General features: G+C 37.3%; 1 protein-coding gene across 1 annotated transcript in view; it reads left to right on the forward strand.

Moving 5' to 3' along the window:
- The window catches only part of EAF2 (ELL associated factor 2), a 55,754-nt gene extending 33,704 nt beyond the window's left edge, over nt 1-22,050 (forward strand). The window contains exons 5-6 of the mRNA XM_027532864.1: nt 1,118-1,375; nt 21,620-22,050. Coding sequence (XP_027388665.1) covers nt 1,118-1,375; nt 21,620-21,666 — 305 coding nt within the window. The 3' untranslated portion in view covers nt 21,667-22,050. The remainder of the gene's footprint in view (nt 1-1,117; nt 1,376-21,619) is intronic.
- Nucleotides 22,051-23,200: the final 1,150 nt, after the last annotated feature.

Raw genomic sequence — 23,200 nt, forward strand, 5'->3', positions numbered from 1 at the left:
TACTGGAGTAGGTTGCCATTTCCTTCTCTAATTCATGTTTAGTGTCTTTTTTCTTGATAAACCCAGCTGAGTTTTATCAACATTATTTATCTAAAAGCAATCAATTTTCGTTTCATATATTTTCACTCTTTTGGTTCTTTCTTGTTTTTTGCTCTTAATTTTTTTTCCTTCTGCTTGTTTAATTTTGCTCTTCTTTCTCTAGCTTCTTACGTACAGCTTCGTTCACTTAATTGAAACGTCTTTTTCCCCCAACATAATCATTTAATGTTTTAAATTTTTTTCCAAAATGTACTTAATTTTTATTCCACAGATTTTGATAAATTGTAGTTTCATTTTCTTTTAATTAGAAGTATTTTCTAAAATCTTTTTTATTTCTTCCTTGATCCATGGGTTTTTCAGAAGAGCATTTACTTCTCAAATATTTTAAGATTATCTAGGTTCCATTTATAACTTTTAAATTTTATTTTGTTTTGGTAGAAAACACACTCTGTATAAATTCAGTCTTTTAAAATGTATTGTGGGACAAGATGACATAGACTTATCTGTTTCTGCTTCTTCCCACAAAGTAAAACTATACACCCAGGAAACAATGCAAAAGACAACCAAAGGAGAACTCTGAAAGATGAAGGTAATCTGGTTAGAGACCTCAGAAAGGACGAGAGGAGGAATAGCATAGTCAGGATATCTTATAACCTACCCCTTCAGAAAACTCTTGGTTGGGTGATAACAAAGACCACACTCAAGCTCTAACAACAGGTGAATTGGGTGTCAAAATCTAAAATGCCATTTTCCAAGCAGAATTTTAAAACATATATGGTGACAAGAAACTGTTAGGAGTGATTATTCCTGGAGAGTAGGATTAAAAGAACTTGAGGATGGGGTAGGAAGTGGGGTTTTACTTTTCATTTTGTACTAGTAGAGGAGCTTTTTAAATAAAATCATAAAATGCTGTGAATGTATACATTATTTATTCCTCATCAAGTTTATTAGAAACTGACATGTTCAAATTTTATTATGTTTATTTAATATTTATAGTTAACATTATTTATTAACTATATATTTAAATATATAGTTAACATTATTTTGACCTAACTGTTAAATTCTGTTTAATTTTCAGAACTGAAAGCAGAAGCTAGTCTAATGGACCAGATGAGTAGTTGTGATAGTTCATCAGATTCCAAAAGCTCATCATCTTCAAGCAGTGAGGACAGTTCCAGTGATTCAGAAGATGAAGAGTGCAAATCCTCTCCTGATCCAGGGAACTATATCTCAGAACATCCTACCATGTCTATCATGCCACAGTGCAGGATTCCTGAGATAGTGGCTGGTCAGAATAAACATCATGACAACAATGGTCTTCTGATGAATACTTTAAGTAAGTATACATAAGCATGAGTAATTGGAAAAGTAAGAATTCACAATGGAACCACACTGATTACGACCTAAAATTTAAATAGAATTGCTTCTTTTTTATTAACAGAAATCACCATTATTTAACATAAATTATTTAACACAAATTATTTGTGTTAAATAACACCATTATTTATTTATAATAAATAAAAATTTAAAAATTTGTGTTAAATAACAAAATATAAAAATTTATTTGTGTTAAATAACACCATTATTTAACACAAATCACCATAATTTAACAGAAATCACCTTCTTATTAAGTTATTCATTTTCTTTTGATTCTGTGACATAATGCCTTACTGGCTTTTCTCCTTTCTTTCAAGACACTTTTCTGTCTTTTCTTTGCTGGTTTATAATCTTCTACTCAGTTATTACAGCTGAAGTTTCTCAAAGCTTAATTCTAGGTCCTTTTTTCTTTTTATTCTATAATCTTTCCTCAGATAAGTTCTATATTTCTCTTGCAATCAATACTTGTATACATATAACTTGTAAATTTGCATCTCTCACCCATACCTCTCAGCTCTAGACACAGAAGTCCTACCTACCTGCCTACCTCAGGGACTTACACTAACTCTCTATTCAGCTAGAAATATATCTTTCTTTTCATGTAGATAATTTATTCTCTAGATTATATTCCAGGATTTACTTGATCAAGAAAGTCTTTCTTGACTCTTCTGACAAGATCAAATCCCCCTTGTTATAGACCTTCAGAGCAGTATCTTCTTTATATCAGTTGTCATTTACAAATTTATATGTTGTTTGATTTATTATCTTATAAGCTCCAAGAGGGCTGTGATCTTGTTTATTTTGCTTATCACATAATACTAGCACTGACAAAGTACCTGTTTCTGTTTCTTAGATAGGTCGATTCGTGTCATCTTTTAGATTCCACATGTAAGTGATATTGTATGGTATTTGTCTCTTTTATTCTGACTTATTTCAATTAGTATGATAATCTCTAGTTGCATCTGTGTTGTTGCAAATGGCATTATTTTGTTCTTTTTCATGACTGAGTAGTATTCCATTGTAAATATGTACCATATCTTCTTTATCCATTGATCTCTTGATGGACATTTAGATTGTTTCCATGACTTGGCAATTTTGAATAATGCTTTCTGTGAACATAGGGGTGCATATATCTTTTTGAATTATGGTTTTCCTCTGGATATATGCCCAGGAGTGGGGTTGCTGGATCATATTGTAATTCTGTCTTTAGTTTTCTGAAAAAACCTCCATACAGGTTTCCACAGTGGTTGCACCAACTTACATTCTTACAAGCAGTGTAGAAGGGTCCCTTTTTCTCCACACCCTCTCCAGCATTTCTTATTTGTAGACCATTTAATGATGGCTGTTTAATGTGAGGTGATTTGCATTTTTCTAATAATTAGCTTTGTTTAGCATCTTTTAATGTATCTATTGGCTATTTGTATTTCTTATTTGGAGAAATGTCTCTAGATCATCTGCCCATTTTTCAATTGGGTTCTTTGGTTTGGAACATTAAGAATACTAATATATTGGAAATTAAGCCCTGTCAGTTGCATCATTTGTGAATATTTTCTCCCATTCTGTAGGTTGTCTTTTCATTTGGTTTATGGTTTCCTTTGCTGTGCAAAAACTTTTAAGTTTGATTACATCCCATTTGTTTATTTTTGTTTTATTTCTATTGCCTTGAAAGACTGAATATGCCTGTTCTAATAGTAAATATGTAGAATCTTACAATATAAAAATAAAAAGCAGGTATACTTTCAAGAATATGAATGTAAAACATTTATGAAATTAATTTCTACTAGGACAAATGAACACATTTAAAAGAAATCATATTTTATTAATCATCATATGACTATAGACAATGAGAATATAAATAAATAACAAAAAATAGTTCAAAATACATGCTTAGAAACTTTGGAGCACATATCTAGTGATCTATGTGTTAAAAGGAAATTACAATGAAATTAAAAAATATTTGTAATTAAGTAATGTCAAGAATATCTCAGCAGTTTTGGGGTACCACCTAAAAGGTACTTATAGGGAACTTTATAGTCTCAAAATGTTCTTTTTTTAAAAAATTAAAAATAAATGAGTGACGGTTTCACCTTGAGGAACTAGAAAAACAATAGTATCTTAAAGCAGGGAAAGAAAATATTGTATATTAGAATTGAAATTAGTGTAATAGATAGCAAAGAAACATTAGAAGATCAACAAGGCTAGAAGTTACTTCTTTGAAAACTAAAAAAAGACCAACTTCTAAGGCGGATGAAGAAAGAAAAAGAAAAAAACACAATATTAGGAATGAAAAAGTGGTTAAAATTATATATTTTATTTTTTAAATTATGCTGCTGCTGCTGCTAAGTCGCTCCAGTCGTGTCCGTCTCTGTGCGACCCCATAGATGGAAGCCCACCAGGCTCCCCCGTCCCTGGGATTCTCCAGGCAAGAACACTGGAGTGGGTTGCCATTTCCTTCTCCAATGCATGAAAGTGAAAAGTGAAAGGGAAGTCGCTCAGTCATGTCTGACTCTTAGTGACCCCATGGACTGCAGCCTACCAGGCTCCATCCATGGGATTTTCCAGGCAAGAGTACTGGAGTGGGGTGCCATTGCCTTCTCCGAACTTTACAAAAAATTTATCTCAGTAAATTTGGCATAAATACAAATGATTTTGGCTTCTCTGGTGACTCTGATGGTTAAGAATCTGCCTGCAATGCACGAGACCCTGGTTCAATCCCTGGGTCAGGAAGATCCCCTGGAGGAGGAAATGGCAACCCACTTCAGTATTCTTGCGTGGAGAATTCCATAGACAGAGGAGCCTGGCGGGCTGCAGTCCATGGGGTTGCAAAGAGTAGAACATGACTGAGTAACTAACACACATATGGATGATTTTCTAGGAAGAAAAATAAAATTTAGCCAATATGACTCAAAAAGGAGTGGAAAATCTGAGGAAACCATTAACAATTAATGACTCTTTCTCCTTAACCCTATTTCCATATCCCCAAGATGCTAGAAAACTGAAGATAATTTTACAGATGAATTTTAACAAATCTTCAAAGAACAAACAATTCTTCTACAAACTATTTCAGAGAGTAGAATATTGGGAGAAGCAATTCAATTCTTTTATAATTTTAGGATAATCTCAATACCAAAACTGAACAGAAACAAGACAAAAAGCATTATAGACCAATTTCACTTAACATGAATCTAAAATTACTAAGATATTAAAACAAGCATGCTAAAATCACAAACCAATAAAGCTCATCACAGAAATGTAATATATGTTCAATATCTGAAATAATATCAATAATAGTTTACCATATTACTAGATTATAGGAATAAAGCCATATGATCATTTCAACAAATTTGATTTTGACAAAAGCCAATATTTATTAATTTTAAAACTTTTACTTAAGATTGTAAGGAAATTTCCTTAATATTATAAAAGTTCATTACAAAAAGCAATACTACTGCCAATATTATACAGACTCCAGAAACATTTCCATTAAAATCAGGAAGAAGGTAAAGAGGACTAATATCATTATGTCTATTCAATGTTTTTTTTTAAATATAAATTTATTTATTTTAATTGGAGGCTAAATTACTTTACAATATTATAGTGATTTTGCCATACATTGACATGAATCCACTATGGGTGTACATGTGTTCCCCATCCTGAACCCCCCTCCCACCTCCCTCCCCATCCCTCTGGGTCATCCCAGTGCACCAGCCCCAAGCACCCTGTCTCATGCATCGAACCTGGACTGCTGATCCATTTCAAATATGATAATATACATGTTTCAATGCCATTCTCCCAAATCATCTCACCCTTAGCCTCTCCCACAGAGTCCAAAAGACTCTTCTATACATCTGTGTCTCTTTTGCTGTCTCACTATAGGGTCATCATTACCATCTTTCTAAATTCCATATATATGTGTTAATATACTATATTGGTGTTTTTTTTCTTTCTGGCTTACTTCACTCTGTATAATAGGCTCCAGTTTCATCCACCTCATTAGAACTGATTCAAATGTATTCTTTTTAATGGCTGAGTAATATTCCATTGTGTATATGTACCACAGTGTTCTAATCCACTTGTCTGCCGATGGACATCTAGGTTGCTTCCATGTCCTGGCTATTATAAACAGTGCTGCGATGAACATTGGGGTACATGTGTCTCTTTCAATTCTGGTTTACTCGGTGTGTATGCCCAGCAGTGGGATTGCTGGGTCATATGGCAGTTCTATTTCCAGTTTTTTAAGGAATCTCCACACTGTTCTCCACACTGTACTAGTCTGCATTCCCACCAACAGTGTAAGAGGAATCTCTTTAAGGAATCTCCACACTGTTTTCCATAGTGGCTGTATTAGTTTGCATTTCCACCAACAGTGTAAGAGAGTTCCCTTTTCTCCACACCCTCGCATTTGTTGCTTGTAGACTTTTGGATAGCAGCCATTCTGACTGGCATGAAATGGTACCTCATAGTGGTTTTGATTTGCATTTCTCTGATAATGAGTGATGTTGAGCATCTTTTCATGTGTTTGTTAACCATCTGTATGTCTTCTTTGGAGAAATGTCTGTTTAGTTGTTTGGCCCATATTTTGATTGGGTCGTTTATTTTTCTGGAGTTGAGCTGAAGGAGTTACTTGTATATTTTTAAGATTAATTCTTTGTCAGTTGCTTCGTTTGCTATTATTTTCTCCCATTCTGAAGCCTGTATTTTCGTTTCCTTCATTGTGCAAAAGCTTTTAAGTTTAATTAGGTCCCATTTGTTTATTTTTGCTTTTATTTCCATTACTCTGGGAGGTGGGTCATAGAGGATCCTGCTGTGATTTATCTCGGAGAGTGTTTTGCCTATGTTTTCCTCTAGGAGTTTTATAGTTTCTGGTCTTACGTTTAGGTCTTTAATCCATTTTGAGTTTATTTTTGCGTATGGTGTTAGAAAGTGTTCTAGTTTCATTCTTTTACAAGTGGTTGACCAGTTTTCCCAGCACCACTTGTTAAAGAGATTGTGTTTTCTCCATTGTATATTCTTGCCTCCTTTGTCAAAGATAAGGTGTCCATAAGTGCGTGGATTTATCTCTGGGCTTTCTATTTTGTTCCATTTATCTATATTTCTGTCCTTGTGCCAGTACCATGCTGTCTTTATGACTGTAGCTTTGTAGTAGAGCCTGAAGTCAGGCAGGTTGATTCCTCCAGTTCTCAAGACTGTTTTGACTATTTGAGGTTTTTTTGTATTTCCGTACAAATTGTGAAAGTATTTGTTCTAGTTCTGTGAAAAATACTGTTGGTAGCTTGATAGGGATTCCATTGAATCTATAGATTGCTTTGGGTAGCATACTGATTTTCACTATACTGAGTCTTCCAGTCCATGAACATGGTATATTTCTCCATCTGTTTGCTTCCTCTTTGATTTCTTTCATCAGTGTTTAATAGTTTTCTATATATAAGTCTTCTGTTTCTTTAGGTAGATATATTCCTAAGTATTTTATTCTTTTTGTTGCAGTGGTGAATGGAATTGTTTACTTAATTTCTCTTTTTGTTTTCTCATTATTAGTGTATAGGAATGCAAGGGATTTCTGTGTGTTAATTTTATATCCTGCAACTTTACTACATTCATTGATTAGTTCTAGTAATTTTCTGGTGGAGTCTTCAGGGTTTTCTATGTAGAGGATCATGTCATCTGCAAACACTGAGAGTTTTACTTCTTCTTTTCCAATCTGGATTCCTTTTATTTCTTTTTCTGCTCTGATTGCTGTGGCCAAAACTTCCAAAACTATGTTGAATAGTAGTGGCAAGAGTGGGCACCCTTGTCTTGTTCCTGACTTTAGGGGAAATGCTTTCAATTTTTCACCATTGAGGATAATGTTTGCTGTCGGTTTGTCATTTATGACTTTTATTATGTTGCGGTATGGTTCCTCTATGCCTGCTTTCTGGAGGGTTTTTATTATAAATGGGTGTTGAATTTTGTCAAAGGCTTTCTCTGCATCTATTGAGATAATCATATGGTTTTTATCTTTCAATATGTTAATGTGGTGTATTACATTGATTGATTTGTGGATATGGAAGAATCCTTGCATCCCTGGGATAAAGCCCACTTGGTCATGATGTATGATCTTTTTAATATGTTGTTGGATTCTGTTTGCTAGAATTTTGTTAAGAATTTTTGCATCTGTGTTCTTCAGTGATATTGGCCTGTAGTTTTCTTTTTTTGTGGCATCTCTCTCTGGTTTTGGTATTAGGGTGATGGTGGCCTCATAGAATGAATTTGGAAGTTTACCTTCCTCTGCAATTTTCAGGGAAGAGTTTGAGTAGGTTAGGTATTAGCCCTTCTCTAAATTTTTGGTAGAATTTAGCTGTGAAGCCATCTGGTCCTGGGCTTTTGTTTGCTGGAAGATTTTTGATTACACTTTCAATTTCTGTGCTTGTGAAGGGTCTGTTAAGATTTTCTATTTCTTCCTGGTTCAGTTTTGGAAAGTTGTACTTTTCTAAGAATTTGTCCATTTCTTCCAAGTTGTCCATTTTATTGGCATATAGTTGCTGATAGTAGTCTCTTATGATCCTTTGTATTTTTGTGTTATCTGTTGTGATTTCTCCATTTTTATTTCTAATTTTGTTGACTTGATTCTTCTCCCTTTGTTTCTTGATGAGTCTGGCTAATGGTTTGTCAATTTTATTTATCTTCTCAAAGAACCAGCTTTTAGCTTTGTTGATTTTTGCTATGGTCTCTTTTGTTTCTTTTGCATTTATTTCTGCCCTAATGTTAAAGATTTCTTTCCTTTTACTAACCCTGGGTTTCTTCATTTCTTCCTTTTCTAGTTGCTTTAGGTGTAGAGTTAGGTTATTTATTTGACTTTTTTTCTTGTTTCTTGAGGTAAACCTGTATGCTATGAACCTTCCCCTTAGCACTGCTTACAGTGTCCCATAGGTTTTGGGTTGTTGTATTTTCATTTTCATTCATTTATATGCATATTTTGATTTGTTTTTTTATTTCTTCTGTAATTTGTTGGTTATTCAGCAGCATGTTGTTCAGCCTCCATATGTTGGAATTTTTAATAGTTTTTCTCTTGTTCAGTTCAGTTCAGTCGCTCAGTCGTGTCCAACTCTTTGCAACCCCATGAATTGCAGCACGCCAGGCCTCCCTGTCCATCACCATCTCCCGGAGTTCACTCAAACTCACGTCCATCGAGTCAGTGATGCCATCTAGCCATCTCATCCTCTGTCATCCCCTTCTCCTCCTGCCCCCAATCCCTCCCAGCATCAGAGTCTTTTCCAATGAGTCAACTCTTCGCATGAGGTGGCCAAAGTACTGGAGTTTCAGCTTTAGCATCATTCTTTCCAAAGAACACCCAGGGCTGATCACCTTTATAATGGACTGGTTGGATCTCCTTGCAGTCCAAGGGACTCTCGAGAGTCTTTTCCACAGTTCAAAAGCATCAATTCTGTGGCGCTCAGCTTTCTTCACAGTCCAACTCTCACATCCATCCGTGACCACTGGAAAAACCATAGCATTGACTAGATGGACCTTTGTTGGCAAAGTAACGTCTCTGCTTTTGAATATGCTATCTAGGTTGGTCATAACTTTTCTTCCAAGGAATGTGTCTTTTAATTTCATGGCTGCAGTCACCATCTGCAGTGATTCTGGAGCCCCAAAAAATAAAGTCTGACACTGTTTCCACTGTTTCCCCATCTATTTCTCATGAAGTGATGGGACCAGATGCCATGATCTTTGTTTTCTGAATGTTGAACATTAAGCCAACTTTTTAATTCTCTTCTTTTACTTTCATCAAGAGGCTTTTTAGTTCCTCTTCACTTTCTGCCATAAGGGTGGTGTCATCTGCATATCTGAGGTTATTGATATTTCTCCCGGCAATCTTGATTCCAGCTTGTGCTTCTTCCAGCCCAGCATTTCTCATGATGTACTCTGCATATAAGTTAAATAAGCAGGGTGACAATATACAGCCTTGACGTACTCCTTTTCCTATTTGGAACCAGTCTAATGTTCTATGTCTAGTTCTAACTGTTGCTTCCTGACCTGTATATAGGTTTCTCAAGAGGCAGGTCAGGTTGTCTGGTATTCCCGTCTCTTGAAGGTAATTTTTTATAGTTTATTGTGGTCCACACAGTCAAGGGCTTTGGCATAGTCAATAAAGCAGAAATAGATGTTTTTCTGGAGCTCTCTTGCTTTTTCCATGATCCAGTGGATGTTGGCAATTTGATCTGTGGTTCCTCTGCCTTTTTCTAAAACAAGCTTTAACATCTGGAAGTTCAGTGTTCACGTATTGCTGAAGCCTGGCTTGGAGAATTTTGAGCAGTACCTTACTAGCATGTGCTGCTGCTGCTGCTAACTCGCTTCAGTCGTGTCTGACTCTGCAACCCCATAGAGGGCAGCCCACCAGGCTCCCCCATTCTTGGGATTCTCCAGGCAAGAATACTGGAGTGGGTTGCCATTTCCTTCTCCAATGCATGAAAGTGAAAGTGAAGTCACTCAGTCGAGTCCGACTCTTAGTGACTAGCATGTGAGATGAGTGCAATTCATAACTGACATGTAATCTTACTGCATTGTGGTCAGAAAAGATGATTGGCATGATTACAGTTTTTTTGAATTTACCAAGGCTAGATTTGTGGCCCAGGATGTGATCTATCCTGGAGAAGGTTCCATGTGCACTTGAGGAAAAGGTGAAATTCATTGTTTTGGGGTGAAATGTCCTGTAGATATCAATTAGGTCTACCTGGTCTATAGTATCTGGAGAAGGCAATGGCACCCCACTCCAGTACTCTTGCCTGGAAAATCCCATGGACAGAGGAGCCTGGTAGGTTGCAGTCCATGGGGTCACTAAGAGTTGGACATGACTGAGCGACTTCCCTTTCACTTTTCACTTTCATGCATTGGAGCAGGCAATGGCAACCCACTCCAGTGTTCTTGCCTGGAGAATCCCAGGGACGGGGGAGCCTGGTGCGCTGCCGTCTCTGGGGTCGCACAGAGTCAGACACGACTGAAGAGACTTAACAGCAGGTCTATTGTATCATTTAAAGTTTGTGTTTCCTTGTTAATTTTCTGTTTAGTTGATCTATCCATAGGTGTGAGTGGGGTATTAAAGTCTCCTACTATTATTGTGTTATTGTTAATTTCCCCTTTCATACTTGTTAGCATTTGCCTTACATATCACAGTGCTCCTATGTTGGGTGCATATATATTTATAATTGTTATATCTTCTTCTTGGATTGATCCTTTGATCATTATATAGTGTCCTTCTTTGTCTCTTTTCACAGCCTTTGTTTTAAAGTCTATTTTATCTGATATGAGTATTGCTACTCCTGCTTTCTTTTGGTCTCTATTTGCATGGAATATCTTTTTCCAGCCCTTCACTTTCAGTCTGTATGTGTCCCTTGTTTTGAGGTGGGTCTCTTGTGGACAGCATATATAGGGGTCTGTTTTTGTATCCATTCAGCCAGTCTTTGTCTTTTGGTTGGGGCATTCAGCCCATTTACATTTAAGGTAATTATTGATAAGTATGATCCCATTGCCATTTACTTTGTTGTTTTGGGTTCGAGTTTATATACCCTTTTTGTGTTTCCTGTCTAGAGAAGATCCTTTATCATTTGTTGGAGAGCTGGTTTGGTGGTGCTGAATTCTCTCAGCTTTTGCTTATCTGTAAAGATTTTGATTTCTCCTTCATATTTGAATGAGATCCTTGCTGGGTACAGTAATTTGGGTTGTAGGTTTCTCTCTTTCATAACTTTAAGTATGTCCTACCATTCCCTTCTGGCCTGAAGGGTTTCTATTGAAAGATCAGCTGTTATCCTTATGGGAATCCCCTTGTGTCTAATTTGTTGTTTTTCCCTTGCTGCTTTTAATATTTGTTCTTTGTGTTCGATCTTTATCAATTTGATTAATATGTGTCTTGGGCTGTTTTGCCTTGGGTTTATGCTGTTTGGGACTCTCTGGGTTTCTTGGACTTGTGTGACTATTTCCTTCCCCATTTTAGGGAAGTTTTCAACTATTATCTCTTCAAGTATTTTCTCATGGTCTTTCTTTTTGTCTTCTTCCTCTGGGACTCCTATGATTCAAATGTTGGGATGTTTAACATTGTTCCAGAGGTCTCTGAAGTTGTCCTCATTTAATTCTTTTTTTCTTTTTTCCTCTCTGCTTCATTTATTTCTACCATTCTATCTTCTACCTCACTTATCCTATCTTCTACCTCCATTATTCTACTGTTGGTTCCCTCCAGAGTGTTTTTGATCTCATTTATTGCATTATTCATTATATATTGACTCTTTTTTATTTCTTCTAGGTCCTTGTTAAACATTTCTTGCATCTTCTCAATCCTTGTCTTCAGGCTATTTATCTGTAACTCCATTTTGTTTTCAAGATTTTGGATCATTTTCACTATCATTATTTGGAATTCTTTATCAGTAGATTCTCTATCTCTTCCTCTTTTGTTTGGTTTGGTGGGCATTTATCCTGTTCCTTTACCTGCTGGGTAGGTCTCTGCCTTTTCATCTTGTTTATATTGCTGTGTTTGGGGTGGCCTTTCCACATTCTGGCAGTTTGAGGTTCTTCTTTATTGTGGAGGTTCCTTGCTGTGGGTAGGATTGGACAGGTGGCTTGTCAAGGTTTCCTGGTTAGGGAAGCTTGTGTCAGGTGTTCTCGTGGGTGGAGCTGGCACTTCTGCAATGAAGTGTCCAGTAGTGAGTTTTGAGATGTCAGTGGGTTTGGTGTGACTTTGGGCAGCCTATATATTGAAGCTCAGAGCTATGTTCCTGTGTTGCTGGAGAATTTGTGTGGTATGTCTTGCTCTGGGACTTGTTGGCTCTTGGATGGTGTTTGGTTTCAATGTAGGTATGGAGGCTTTTGATGAGCTCTTATCAATTAATGTTCCCTGGAGTCAGAAGTTCTCTGGTATTCTCAGGTTTTGGACTTAAGCCTCCTGCCTCTGGTTTTCAGTCTTATTCTTACAGTAGCCTCAAGACTTCTCCATCTATACAGCACCAATGATGAAACATCTAGGTTAATGATGAAAAGTTTCTCCACAGTGAGGGACACCCTGAGAGGTTCACTCAGAATTACATGGAGAAGACAAGAGGGAGGAGGGAGATAGAAGTGACCAGGAGGAGAAGAGGGGGAATCAAAAGGGGAGAGAGCAAGCTAGCCAGTAATCACTTCCCTGTGTGCTCTCCAGAGTCTGGACCCCTCAGAGATATTCACAGAGTTACACAGAGAAGAGAAGAGGGAGGAAGGAGACAGAGATGGCCAGGAGGAGAAAAGGGGGAATCAAAAGGAGCAAGACAGATCCAGGCAGTAATCAGTTCCCTAAGTGTTCTCCACAGCCCAGAACACACACAGAAATTCACAGAGTTGGGTAGGGAAGAGTAGGGGGAGGGAGGTGATAGAGGCAACCTGGTGGAGAAAAAGGAGAGTCCAAAGGGGGAGAGAGCAATCAAGCCAGTAATCTCACTCCCAAACAAAAATGGGTACTGAAGATTGGGTTCTTAAAGGTACAAAATTGATAACAAATACCAAAAAGCAGAGATTAAAAATCTAGAGTAGAGGTTAGATTTTCAGAAATACAATATTAAAAAAAAAAAAAAACAAAGTCACAAAAATTATAAATTTATATAGGAAGTTTGCTTTAAAAATAGGGTCTTTTTTTTTTTTTTTGCAAGGTAATCAGTTCAGTTCAGTTCAGTGAATCGCAGCACGCCAGGCCTCCCTGTCTATCACTAACTCCTGGAGTTCACTCAAACTCATGTCCATCGAGTCAGTGATGCCATCCAGCCATCTCATCCTCTGTCGTCCCCTTCTCCTCCTGCCCCCAATCCCTCCCAGCATCATAGTCTTTCCCAGTGAGTCAACTCTTCGCATGAAGTGACCAAAGTATTGGAGTTTCAGCTTCAGCATCATTCCTTCCAAAGAACACCCAGGACTGATCCCCTTTAGAATGGACTGGTTGGATCTCCTTGCAGTCCAAGGGACTCTCAAAAGTCTTTTCCAACACCACAGCTCAAAAGCATCAATTCTTCAGCGCTCAGCTTTCTTCACAGCCCAGCTCTCACATCCATACATGACCACTGGAAAAACCATAGCCTTGACTAGATGGACCTTTGTAGGCAAAGTAATGTCCCTGCTTTTGAATATGCTATCTAGGTGGGTCATAACTTTCCTTCCAAGGAGTAAGTGTCTTTTAATTTCATGGCTGCAGTCACCATCTGCAATGATTTTGGAGCCCCCAAAAATAAAGTCTGACACTGTTTCCCCATCTATTTACCGTGAAGTGATGGGACCAGACGCCATGATCTTCATTTTCTGAATGTTGAGCTTTAAGCCAACTTTTTCACTTTCCTCTTTCACTTTCATCAAGAGGCTTTTTAGTTCCTCTTCACTTTCTGCCATAAGGGTGCTGTCATCCGCAAATCTGAGGTTATTGGTATCTCTCCTGGAAATCTTGATTCCAGCTTGTGCTTCTTCCAGCCCAGCGTTTCTCACGATGTACTTTGCATATAAGTAAAATAAGCAGGGTGACAATATACAGCCTTGACTTACTCCTTTTCCTATTTTGAGCCAGTCTGTTGTTCCATGTCCAGTTCTAACTGTTGCTTCCTGACCTGCTTACAGGTTTCTCAAAAGGCAGGTCAGGTGGTCTGGTATTCTCATGTCTTTCAGAATTTTCCACAGTTTATTGTGATCCACGCAGTCAGAGGCTTTGGCATAGTCAAAGCAGAAATAGATGTTTTTCTGGAACTCTCTTCCTTTTCTATGATCCTGCAGATGTTGGCAATTTGATCTGTGGTTCCTCTGCCTTTTCTAAAACCAGGTTGAAAATCTGGAAGTTCACAGTTCATGTATTGCTGAAGCCTGGCTTGGAGAATTTTGAGCATTACTTTACTAGCGTGTGAGATGAGTGCAATTGTGCGGTAGTTTGAGTATTCTTTGGCATTGCCTTTCTTTGGGATTGAAATGAAAAGTGACCTTTTCCAGTCCTGTGGCCACTGCTGAGTTTTCCAAATTTGCTGGCATATTGAGTCCATCACTTTCACAGCATCATCTTTCAGGATTTGAAATAGCTCAACTGGAATTCCATCACCTCTACTAGCTTTGTTCATAGTGATGCTAAGGCCCACTTGACTTCACATTCCAGGATGTCTGGCTCTACGTGAGTGATGACACCATCAATAGATTATAAAAACAAAAATTAAAGGATTAATAGAGGACTTAAAAAGTAAAAAAAAATTTTTTAATTCAAAAAATGATAATAGTAAAAATATATCTAGGACTTTCTCTGGAGCTGTTGCAGACAGTGTGGGGTCAGTTCATTTTCAGATAGTTTGGCTCTCTGGCTTATACTTCTCAAGATCTATAGGCCCCTTCCTATGTTAGTCGGTGTAGTTAGTCGGTGCTAACTACAGGGTTTTAATCTGTTGCACATGTCACTTCCAAAGTGGTTCCCTCTGTTTATTTTAGCTTCTGTTTGCTGGTCTCTTCGGTGTCTAATTTCTACCCTGACACAAGGGGGCGATGGTGGTCACTTTTTTAGGCTCACTTGTTCAGTCGTGCTTTGGGGAGGGAGGAACACTGCAAACAAATATCAGTGGCGTGTGTGGGGAGTGCTTGCAGTGTTTTAGCCACACTGGGTTTGCTCACGGTGTGTGTGCTTTCATGGTCTACAGTTTTCAGGCTATAGGTTGCTCTGCTGGGAACTGTCTGAGGCGGGCCCTGGGTTGCATACACTTCCCAGGTCTAAGCCACTCAGGTTCAGGTTCTCAGGTACTCCACAAAGGTGCAGACTTGGTTGGGCCTGCGTTTTGTGCCCTTCCCAGGTCCGAGCAGCTGAGGTGGCCAGGTGCTTGGCGAGAACAGTCACCCCCAGGTGGGGGGGTGCATCTTATCACCTCCCCTGTCCCAGCCGCTCAGTTTTCTGGGTGTACGATGGGCACGCCTTCTCAGGTGTGCCATGTGTCTCTTCTGGGGAGCTAATCTCTGGCTGTGACCATCCTGGCGGATGTCAACCGTCCAAAATCCCAAGAATTCTTGGTCAGCAATGAAACCTGCTTACAGTTTGGTAGAGGATGCCTGTCTGGGGCTGCGATTGCCCCCTTCCAGCTCTGGCTGCCCTCGCCTGCCTGCCTGTCTCCGGCAGGGGATGGGCCAGTCCGCCGCTGTCTAGCTCTGTTCAGTCCTTTGTTCTGTGAGCGGGCCTGGCGGTGTCTTAGGTTAGGGCTTTTCCCGGGATAGTTTTTTTTTTTTTTTTCCCTCTCTCTCTCTCTCTTTTTTTTTCTTCTCTCTCTCTCTCTCTGGCTATCCCACAGTCTGGGTTCCTATCTCAAGTTAGTTCCCTCAGATTGCCCTCGGGGCATTCAGGCCTGATCCTTACCCTAAGCAATGCAGCCCCCGCCTCCCTGTCCAGCCCCCACTTACTAGTGGCGGATGCTAGTGTCTGGGCTGCTTCTCCACTGGGAGCTGCTGTTAGGCACGTAATCTGTGGGCTTTAATTATTTATTTATTTATTCTTCCTCCCAGTTATGTTGCCCTCTGAGATTCCAAAACTCCCCACAGACCCGCCTGTGAGAGGGTTTCCTGGTGTTTGGAAACTTCTCTCTTTTTATTTTATTTTATTTTTAAACTTTACATAATTGTATTAGTTTTGCCAAATATCAAAATGAATCCGCCACAGGTATACATGTATTCCCCATCCTGAACCCTCCCCATACCATCCTTCTGGGTCGTCCCAGTGCACTAGCCCCAAACATCCAGTATTGTGCATCGAACCTGGACTGGCATCTCATTTCATACATGATATTTTACATGTTTCAATGCCATTCTCCCAAATCTTCCCACCCTCTCCCTCTCCCACAGAGTCCATAAGACTGTTCTATACATCAGTGTCTCTTTTGCTGTCTCATACACAGGGTTATTGTTACCATCTTTCTAAATTCCATATATATGCATTAGTATACTGTATTGGTGTTTTTCCTTCTGGCTTACTTCACTCTGTATAATAGGCTCCAGTTTCATCCACCTCATTAGAACTGATTCAAATGTATTCTTTTTAATGGCTGAGTTAATACTCCATTGTGTATATGTACCATAGCTTTCTTATCCATTCATCTGCTGATGGACATCTAGGTTGCTTCCATGTCCTGGCTATTATAAACAGTGCTGTGCCTGAGACGAATCTCCATCCCTACCTCTTTTGTCTCTCTTTTTATCTTCTATATTTTGTCCTACCTCCTTTCGAAGACAATGGGCTGCCTTTCTGGGTGCCTGATGTCCTCTGCCAGCATTCAGAAGTTGTTTTGTGGAATTTGCTCAGCGTTCAAATGTTCTTCCGATGAATATTTGGGGGAGAAAGTGGTCTCCCCATCCTATTCCTCCACCATTTAGGACCACCCCGTGTCTATTCAATGTTGTACTGAAGGTTCTGGAAAAATACAATAAAACAAGTAAAGGAAATGAAAGTAAGAATTGGAAACAAGAAATAAAATAATCCTTATTTGTAGATAATATAATTGTCTACATAGGAAATCCAAAGGAATCAACAAGCTATAGAAATAATAAAAGAATTTAGAAATATTTTGGATATAAAAATGTTATGGAGAGATCAGCAGCTATTTTGTTATACCAGTAATAACGAATTGGAATTTAAAAAAATAGTGAATTTCTTTTCTTGATATAATTTATCCAAACTGTAGGTTTCCTAATAAGAGGAAATAAACCCTTTTTTACTGTTACTATAGTCATCCAATTTCAACCTTAGCAGACTCAACACCCTTTTTCATAACATAATTTAAATCCCTTTTACTAACATGAAATGAATTTAATAGTTTGATATCATCTAAAAGATATACATCTTTGAAAATGATTAATATAATATTAAGACAAACATTTATAGTAAGGTAATATATATTCTATTTTGTTCAGGCATGGCCAGAAGATGTAACAAAGTGCTATATGTTTGCCCTTACTTTTAATGATTATATGTGGGATTAAGAGAAGCAAGACAATATTCAACTCATATGTTCGTAATATTTCTTATTTAACTTGTTAAAATAAGGAGTGGGAAAGTATATACATTATATTCATAGAATTGCATACACAGACACATTTTGAAGGGCGGTATTGCTGACCCACAGACATTGAGCAGCATAGATAATTGCTGTGTTTTCAAAAACAGTTTTAAAAAATCTTTGTAAGATTCTGAAAAAAAATAAAGTTTTCTTTTAGTTTATCTATCAAGGATGATAGTTACAGCCTTATAAATTTTGTGTGTCTGTGTTAGTCACTCAGTCATGTCCAACTCTTTGTGACCCCATGGACTATATAGCTCACCAGGGCTCTCTGTCTAGGAATTCTCTAGGCCAGAATACTGGAGTGAGTTGCCATTGCCTTCTCCAGGGGATCTTCCTGACCCAGGGACTGAACCCTGGTCTGTATTGCAGGCAGATTCTTTACAGTCTGAGCCACCAGAGAAGCCCTTGTAAATTTTAGAGAATTTTAAATCTATACAAAAGAATACTTTTAGTGTCTAAGAATGCAATTAGTCCTGGCCTTAAAATTACAACCAGATCTTAAAAGTACATGAACATCCAACTGGACTTTCAAAAGTTTTGCAGAATATAGAAGAGTTCTTTATTGTGCATGGCAGTTCTTGCTTTGGTAGATATTTAAGCTTCCAAAATTCCCCTTCCACAGTGTGCCACTAGCAATCTATGAAGCAGTCTGCAAGTCACTGGGACAAGCAATCTCTCACATACATTTCTGTAACATCTACTAAAGGAGCAGTATTGCTCTCATTGAGAAACATTGGTTTAGGTATCAGAATGCATTTGCTATGGGTAAACTCTTTTTCCCAAGTTGTAATTACCATTTTAATTGAAAACCTATTTTCTTTACTAAGCATCTCATATTCAAAGGCTAATCTCATATCTACATAACTGAACATTTCAACCAACAGCATTTGTAATACTGTGCTTATAACCTCCGTAGAATGAAGTCTATTAAGAAAAGTGGAACTCAGGACATTTGGGTTTCTGTCACTTGAGAATCTCATTGTACCGATATCACATAAAGTTGAACATTCTTATGCCATACAATAGTTGCATAATAAGTAGAAACTTGAGCCTTGAAAATGACAAAATGGTCCTGTGAGACCTTTAGCAGGTTTCTTTATCAAATCACATAATTAGTTCTGGAGTACATGCAATGGGCTAAGTTGTCTTACAAGTTATATAGAGCCTAAAAACTATTCCTATTAATTTGGATATTAATTTTAGAATATATCAGCTTTTGTTGATTGTGGAGTAGTTTAAAAATAGAAAAAAATTTTAACCATTTAAATTTACTACCCAAAAGATTTATCCAATCCTATAGCTCCAAATAAACCCCCTATAATCAATGACTCCCAGATAGTTTTCAGGTCTAGCCTTACCTTGAGCTTCAGATTTATATATACAATTGTATATACCATATATACTTGAATATTTACTAGGTATTGAAAATGTACATTTTAAAAATTGAACTTGTGATTTTTCTTACATAGTCTTGTAATCTGCTGCTTCTCATCTCAGTAAATGATACCACAATTTATCCAGTTGGTAAGACCAGAAGACTTGAGGGTCATTCTTCACTTTTTTCTTTCTCTTATGCACTAAGTCTAATACTGTTGATAGGCCTGTAAGCTCTATCTTCAGAGCAAATTATAAATCTGACCACTGATCACCACCTTCACCTGAATCACCTGAGTCTAAAACCAATATTATTTCTTCTTTCCCAGTTTTATTGAGATGTAATTGACATACAGCACTGTATAATTTTAAAGTATACAACTGTTTGACTACATACATCCCGAAATGATTACCACAAAAGTTTTAGTGAATATCCATCATCACATATAGATAAAACATCAAAGAAATAGGAAAAAAAACTTTTTTTCTTTGTGATGAGAACTCTTAGGATTTACTCTCTTAACAGTTTTCTTTTATAACACACAATAGTGTTAATTATTTTTATCATGTTATGCATTACATCCCTAGTATTTATCTTATAGCTGGAAGTTTGTACCTTTTGATTGCCTTTTAGCTAATTCCCTCATCCTCCACCCCCTACTTTCAGTAGCCACAAACCTGATTTTTTCTATGAGTTTCAATATATTTATTAAATATATATGTTACATCTATATATTTAAATGTGATCACAATGAAAAGTCTAGTTGTCATCCATCACCATAGAAAGATGTAACATAGTTGTTGACTATATTCTTCCTACTGTAAATTTCAAACTTGTAACATATATTTTATAACTGAGAGTTTATACAACTTGCTCTCCTTCACCTTTTTCTCTCCTCACTCTACCCACCTCCACTTTGGCACCTGTTTCAGTATTTGTCACTCTGTTTCTCTGTACATTTGTTCATTTGTTTTGTTCTTTAGATTCTACATATAAATGAAATCATACAGTATTTGTCTCTCTCAAAGACAATATTTTATCTTACATGAGAAACTGTATAGACTCATAACTAAATGTCCTCCCTGATTCCATATTTCTTCCACACCATTATAGTCTGTTCACTGATATACAGTGTTTAAGTCAGTTGCCTTTTTAAAATTTTCTAATGAATTGAAAGTGAAAGTCGCTTAGTCGTGTCCGACTCTTTGAGACCCCATGGACTATATACAGCCCATGGAATTCTCCAGGCCAAAATACTGGAGTGGGTAGCCTTTTCCTTCTCCAGGGGATCTTCCCAAATCAGGGCTTGAACCCAGGTCTCCCTCTTCACAGGCAGATTCTTTACCAGCTGAGCCACCAGGGAAACCCAATAATACTGAAGGGGGTAGCTTATCCCTTCTCCAGCAGATCTTCCCGACCCAGGAATTGAACCAGGATCTCCTGCATTGCAGGAGGATTCTTTACCAGCTTGAGCTACAATGAATTGAGTTCCCATTATATTTCAAACAAAATTCAAAGGTTCTACCATGACCTACACACTATTTGTTGTTAAGTCACTAAGTCGTGTCCAACTCTTTTGCGACCCCATGAAGTGTAGTCCACCAGACCCTTCTCTCCATGGGATTTCCCAGCAAGAATGCTGGTGAGTTACCAGTCCTTCTCCTGTGGTCTTCTGGATATCTTTATGACCTATTTCCTAACATTCTTTTCCTCATTCTTTCTAGTCTAGCCAGAGTGGTATTCTTGCTGTCTGAGAACACAAAAAGCATGCTTCCGCCTTGGGGCATTTATATTTGCTTTTTCCTGATCCTGGACAGTTTCCTCCATACTCATGTATTTTCATGCGTCTCTCCCTACATTTGGATTTCTAATGTCCCACCCTGAGGAGGCTTTCCTAACTCCCCTATCTAAAATATTACCTCCCACCCTCTTTCCATACCCGTCTAAATTGCATAATATTTATCTCTACTTAGGATAAATATTACATAATATATGTGTTTATTGTTTGTCTCCTCCACTGGAATATAAGTTCCATGCTGTAAGCACGTGGATGAATTACGAAAGATTCAATGATGAGTTACTCTTAACATATACTACTTAATGACTGACTGAATTTGAAATAATTACACAACTCTCTTTCACTCTTCGAAATAGTCTGATCTTCTAAACCAATGGTCCCCAACCTTTTTGGCACTAGGGACAAGTTTTGTGGAAGACAGTTTTTCCACAGTCAGTGTCAGGGGTGGGGGGAATGGTTTGGGATGATTCAAGCACAACACATTAGAGTTATTTTGCCACCGCTGATCTGACAAGAGGCAGAACTCAGGAGGGAATGTGAAGGTGGGGAGTGGCTGCGCTCACTCCCTCACTCGCCACTCACCTTCTGCTGTGTGGCCAGCTCTTAACGGGCCACGGACCAAAACCTGTTCTTGGCCCCGGCCATTGGCAACCCCTATACTAAACTACATTTTCTCATTTCTTATGTAATTAAGTCAGTGGTATAAAAGAAGGGTGATGTTGGTGTGTGAAAGAAGACTAAAATAGACACCAAGTGATACTAAAACTGTGCTGAAGATTAATGGTTTGTCTTTTCTTTACAGGCAGTATTAATTAGTTACTACTGATGTGACTAATAATCAGATTGCTTATTCTATAATTTAAGAATGTAATGCTGACTAAACAGGATCACCTTGGGGTTATATATTGCAAAATATCTGTGTTATCAAAAAACATTAAAATATTAAATATTTGATTACTAGAGTTTTGCTTTTTTTTATTTTAGGAAATGATTTGCAGCTGAGTGAATCAGGAAGTGACAGTGATGACTGAAGAAATATTCAGCTATAAGTGTAAAATTTGCAAGATGTGATAATTTATCTTAGGAATAAAAATTTCTAAGACTGAGGAAAATGTATCCTAACTTTGATAATAAATTTAATCTGATTCAGAATTTTCAGTTGATGTTACATTTTTTACCTTTTATGGGTACCAGCATTTTCATGTGTTTTTATTTAATCTTAACAAAACTCTCATGAAGTTTTACAGATGAGAAAACAAACTCAGAGTTTAAGTTACTTGCCCATGTATTGTTAGTTAACCAGTGGCAGATCAGGTGTTCTAAAGTTCAAGTTCACTGTTCTGTTTTACCACACTCCTGTCTTCAATTGTGAAATGTCAAAACTTGATTTGTAATAAACGTCCTGGTTTTAATTATGTCTCTGAACCTTTCTGATATTCCTTAAATTTTGGTTGAAAATTAAGCTAAAATTGAGGGTTAAGATGAAGCTAAGTAGTTGTTTTAATGAAATTGTTATTGCTCACATATTTTATCATTTTCTTATCTCTTTGATATTGTTTAATCCTTTTATTTTGCTTTTAAGATAAAAATAAGCAGTTATGTTAATGAGATAAATACTTAATCTTTATACCTGTAACATTTTTGAATTTGAGGGAAATATAAACACCAGATGGAGAGTCACTAATGAACAGCAAGTTTTTTATTTAATTAATAAACTTTATTTTGAAGAACAGTTTTAGTTTCACAGCAAAATTGAGCAGAAAGTACAGAGACTTCTCATATACTTCCTCTTCCCATACATGCATAATCTCCCCTACTATGAACATCCTGCACCAGATTGGTCCCTTTTTAAATAATTGATGAACCTACATTCACACATCATCATCTAAAGTCCGTATTTTACATTAGAGTTCACTCTTTGTGTTGTATATTCTATGGGTGTTACCAAATGTATGATTGCACCTTTGTCCACCATTGTAGTATCATACAGGGTGGTTTCACTGCCCTAAAAATCCTATGCTCTGCCAGTTCATTCCTCCATATCCCAACCCCTGTCAATCACTGATCTTTTGACTGTCTCAGTTTTGCCTTTACCAGAATATCTTATAATTGGAATCAGACATTATGCAGCCTTTTCAGATTGGTTCTTTCACCTACGTACTTAAAGTTTCCTTGATGTCTTGTTCATGGCTTGGTATGCACCTAAGTTTCCTCCATGTCTTATTCATTTCTTTTTAGTGCAAATAATATTATATTATGTAGATGTAATGTTATGTATCCACTAACTTACTGAAGGAATCTTGGTTACTTCCAAGTTTTGGAAATTATGAAAAAAAATTTTATTAAACATTACCTCTTATCATAGGAAGTTTTCTAGCTATATATATATGTATATAAGTATATGTATGTATAAATATACATACATGTATGTGTGTGTATATATATATATATACACATGAACTGAACTGATAGATGTCAGGCGAGTGTATTCTCCTCAGTTCTGTCTCCTCTCAACAAAAATTTGAATCAACGGATGTTAAAGCCCTCAGCGCGTCACAGCTCTCA

Source organism: Bos indicus x Bos taurus, chromosome 1 (assembly GCF_003369695.1).
Source record: "Bos indicus x Bos taurus breed Angus x Brahman F1 hybrid chromosome 1, Bos_hybrid_MaternalHap_v2.0, whole genome shotgun sequence".
Lineage (NCBI taxonomy): Eukaryota > Metazoa > Chordata > Mammalia > Artiodactyla > Bovidae > Bos > Bos indicus x Bos taurus.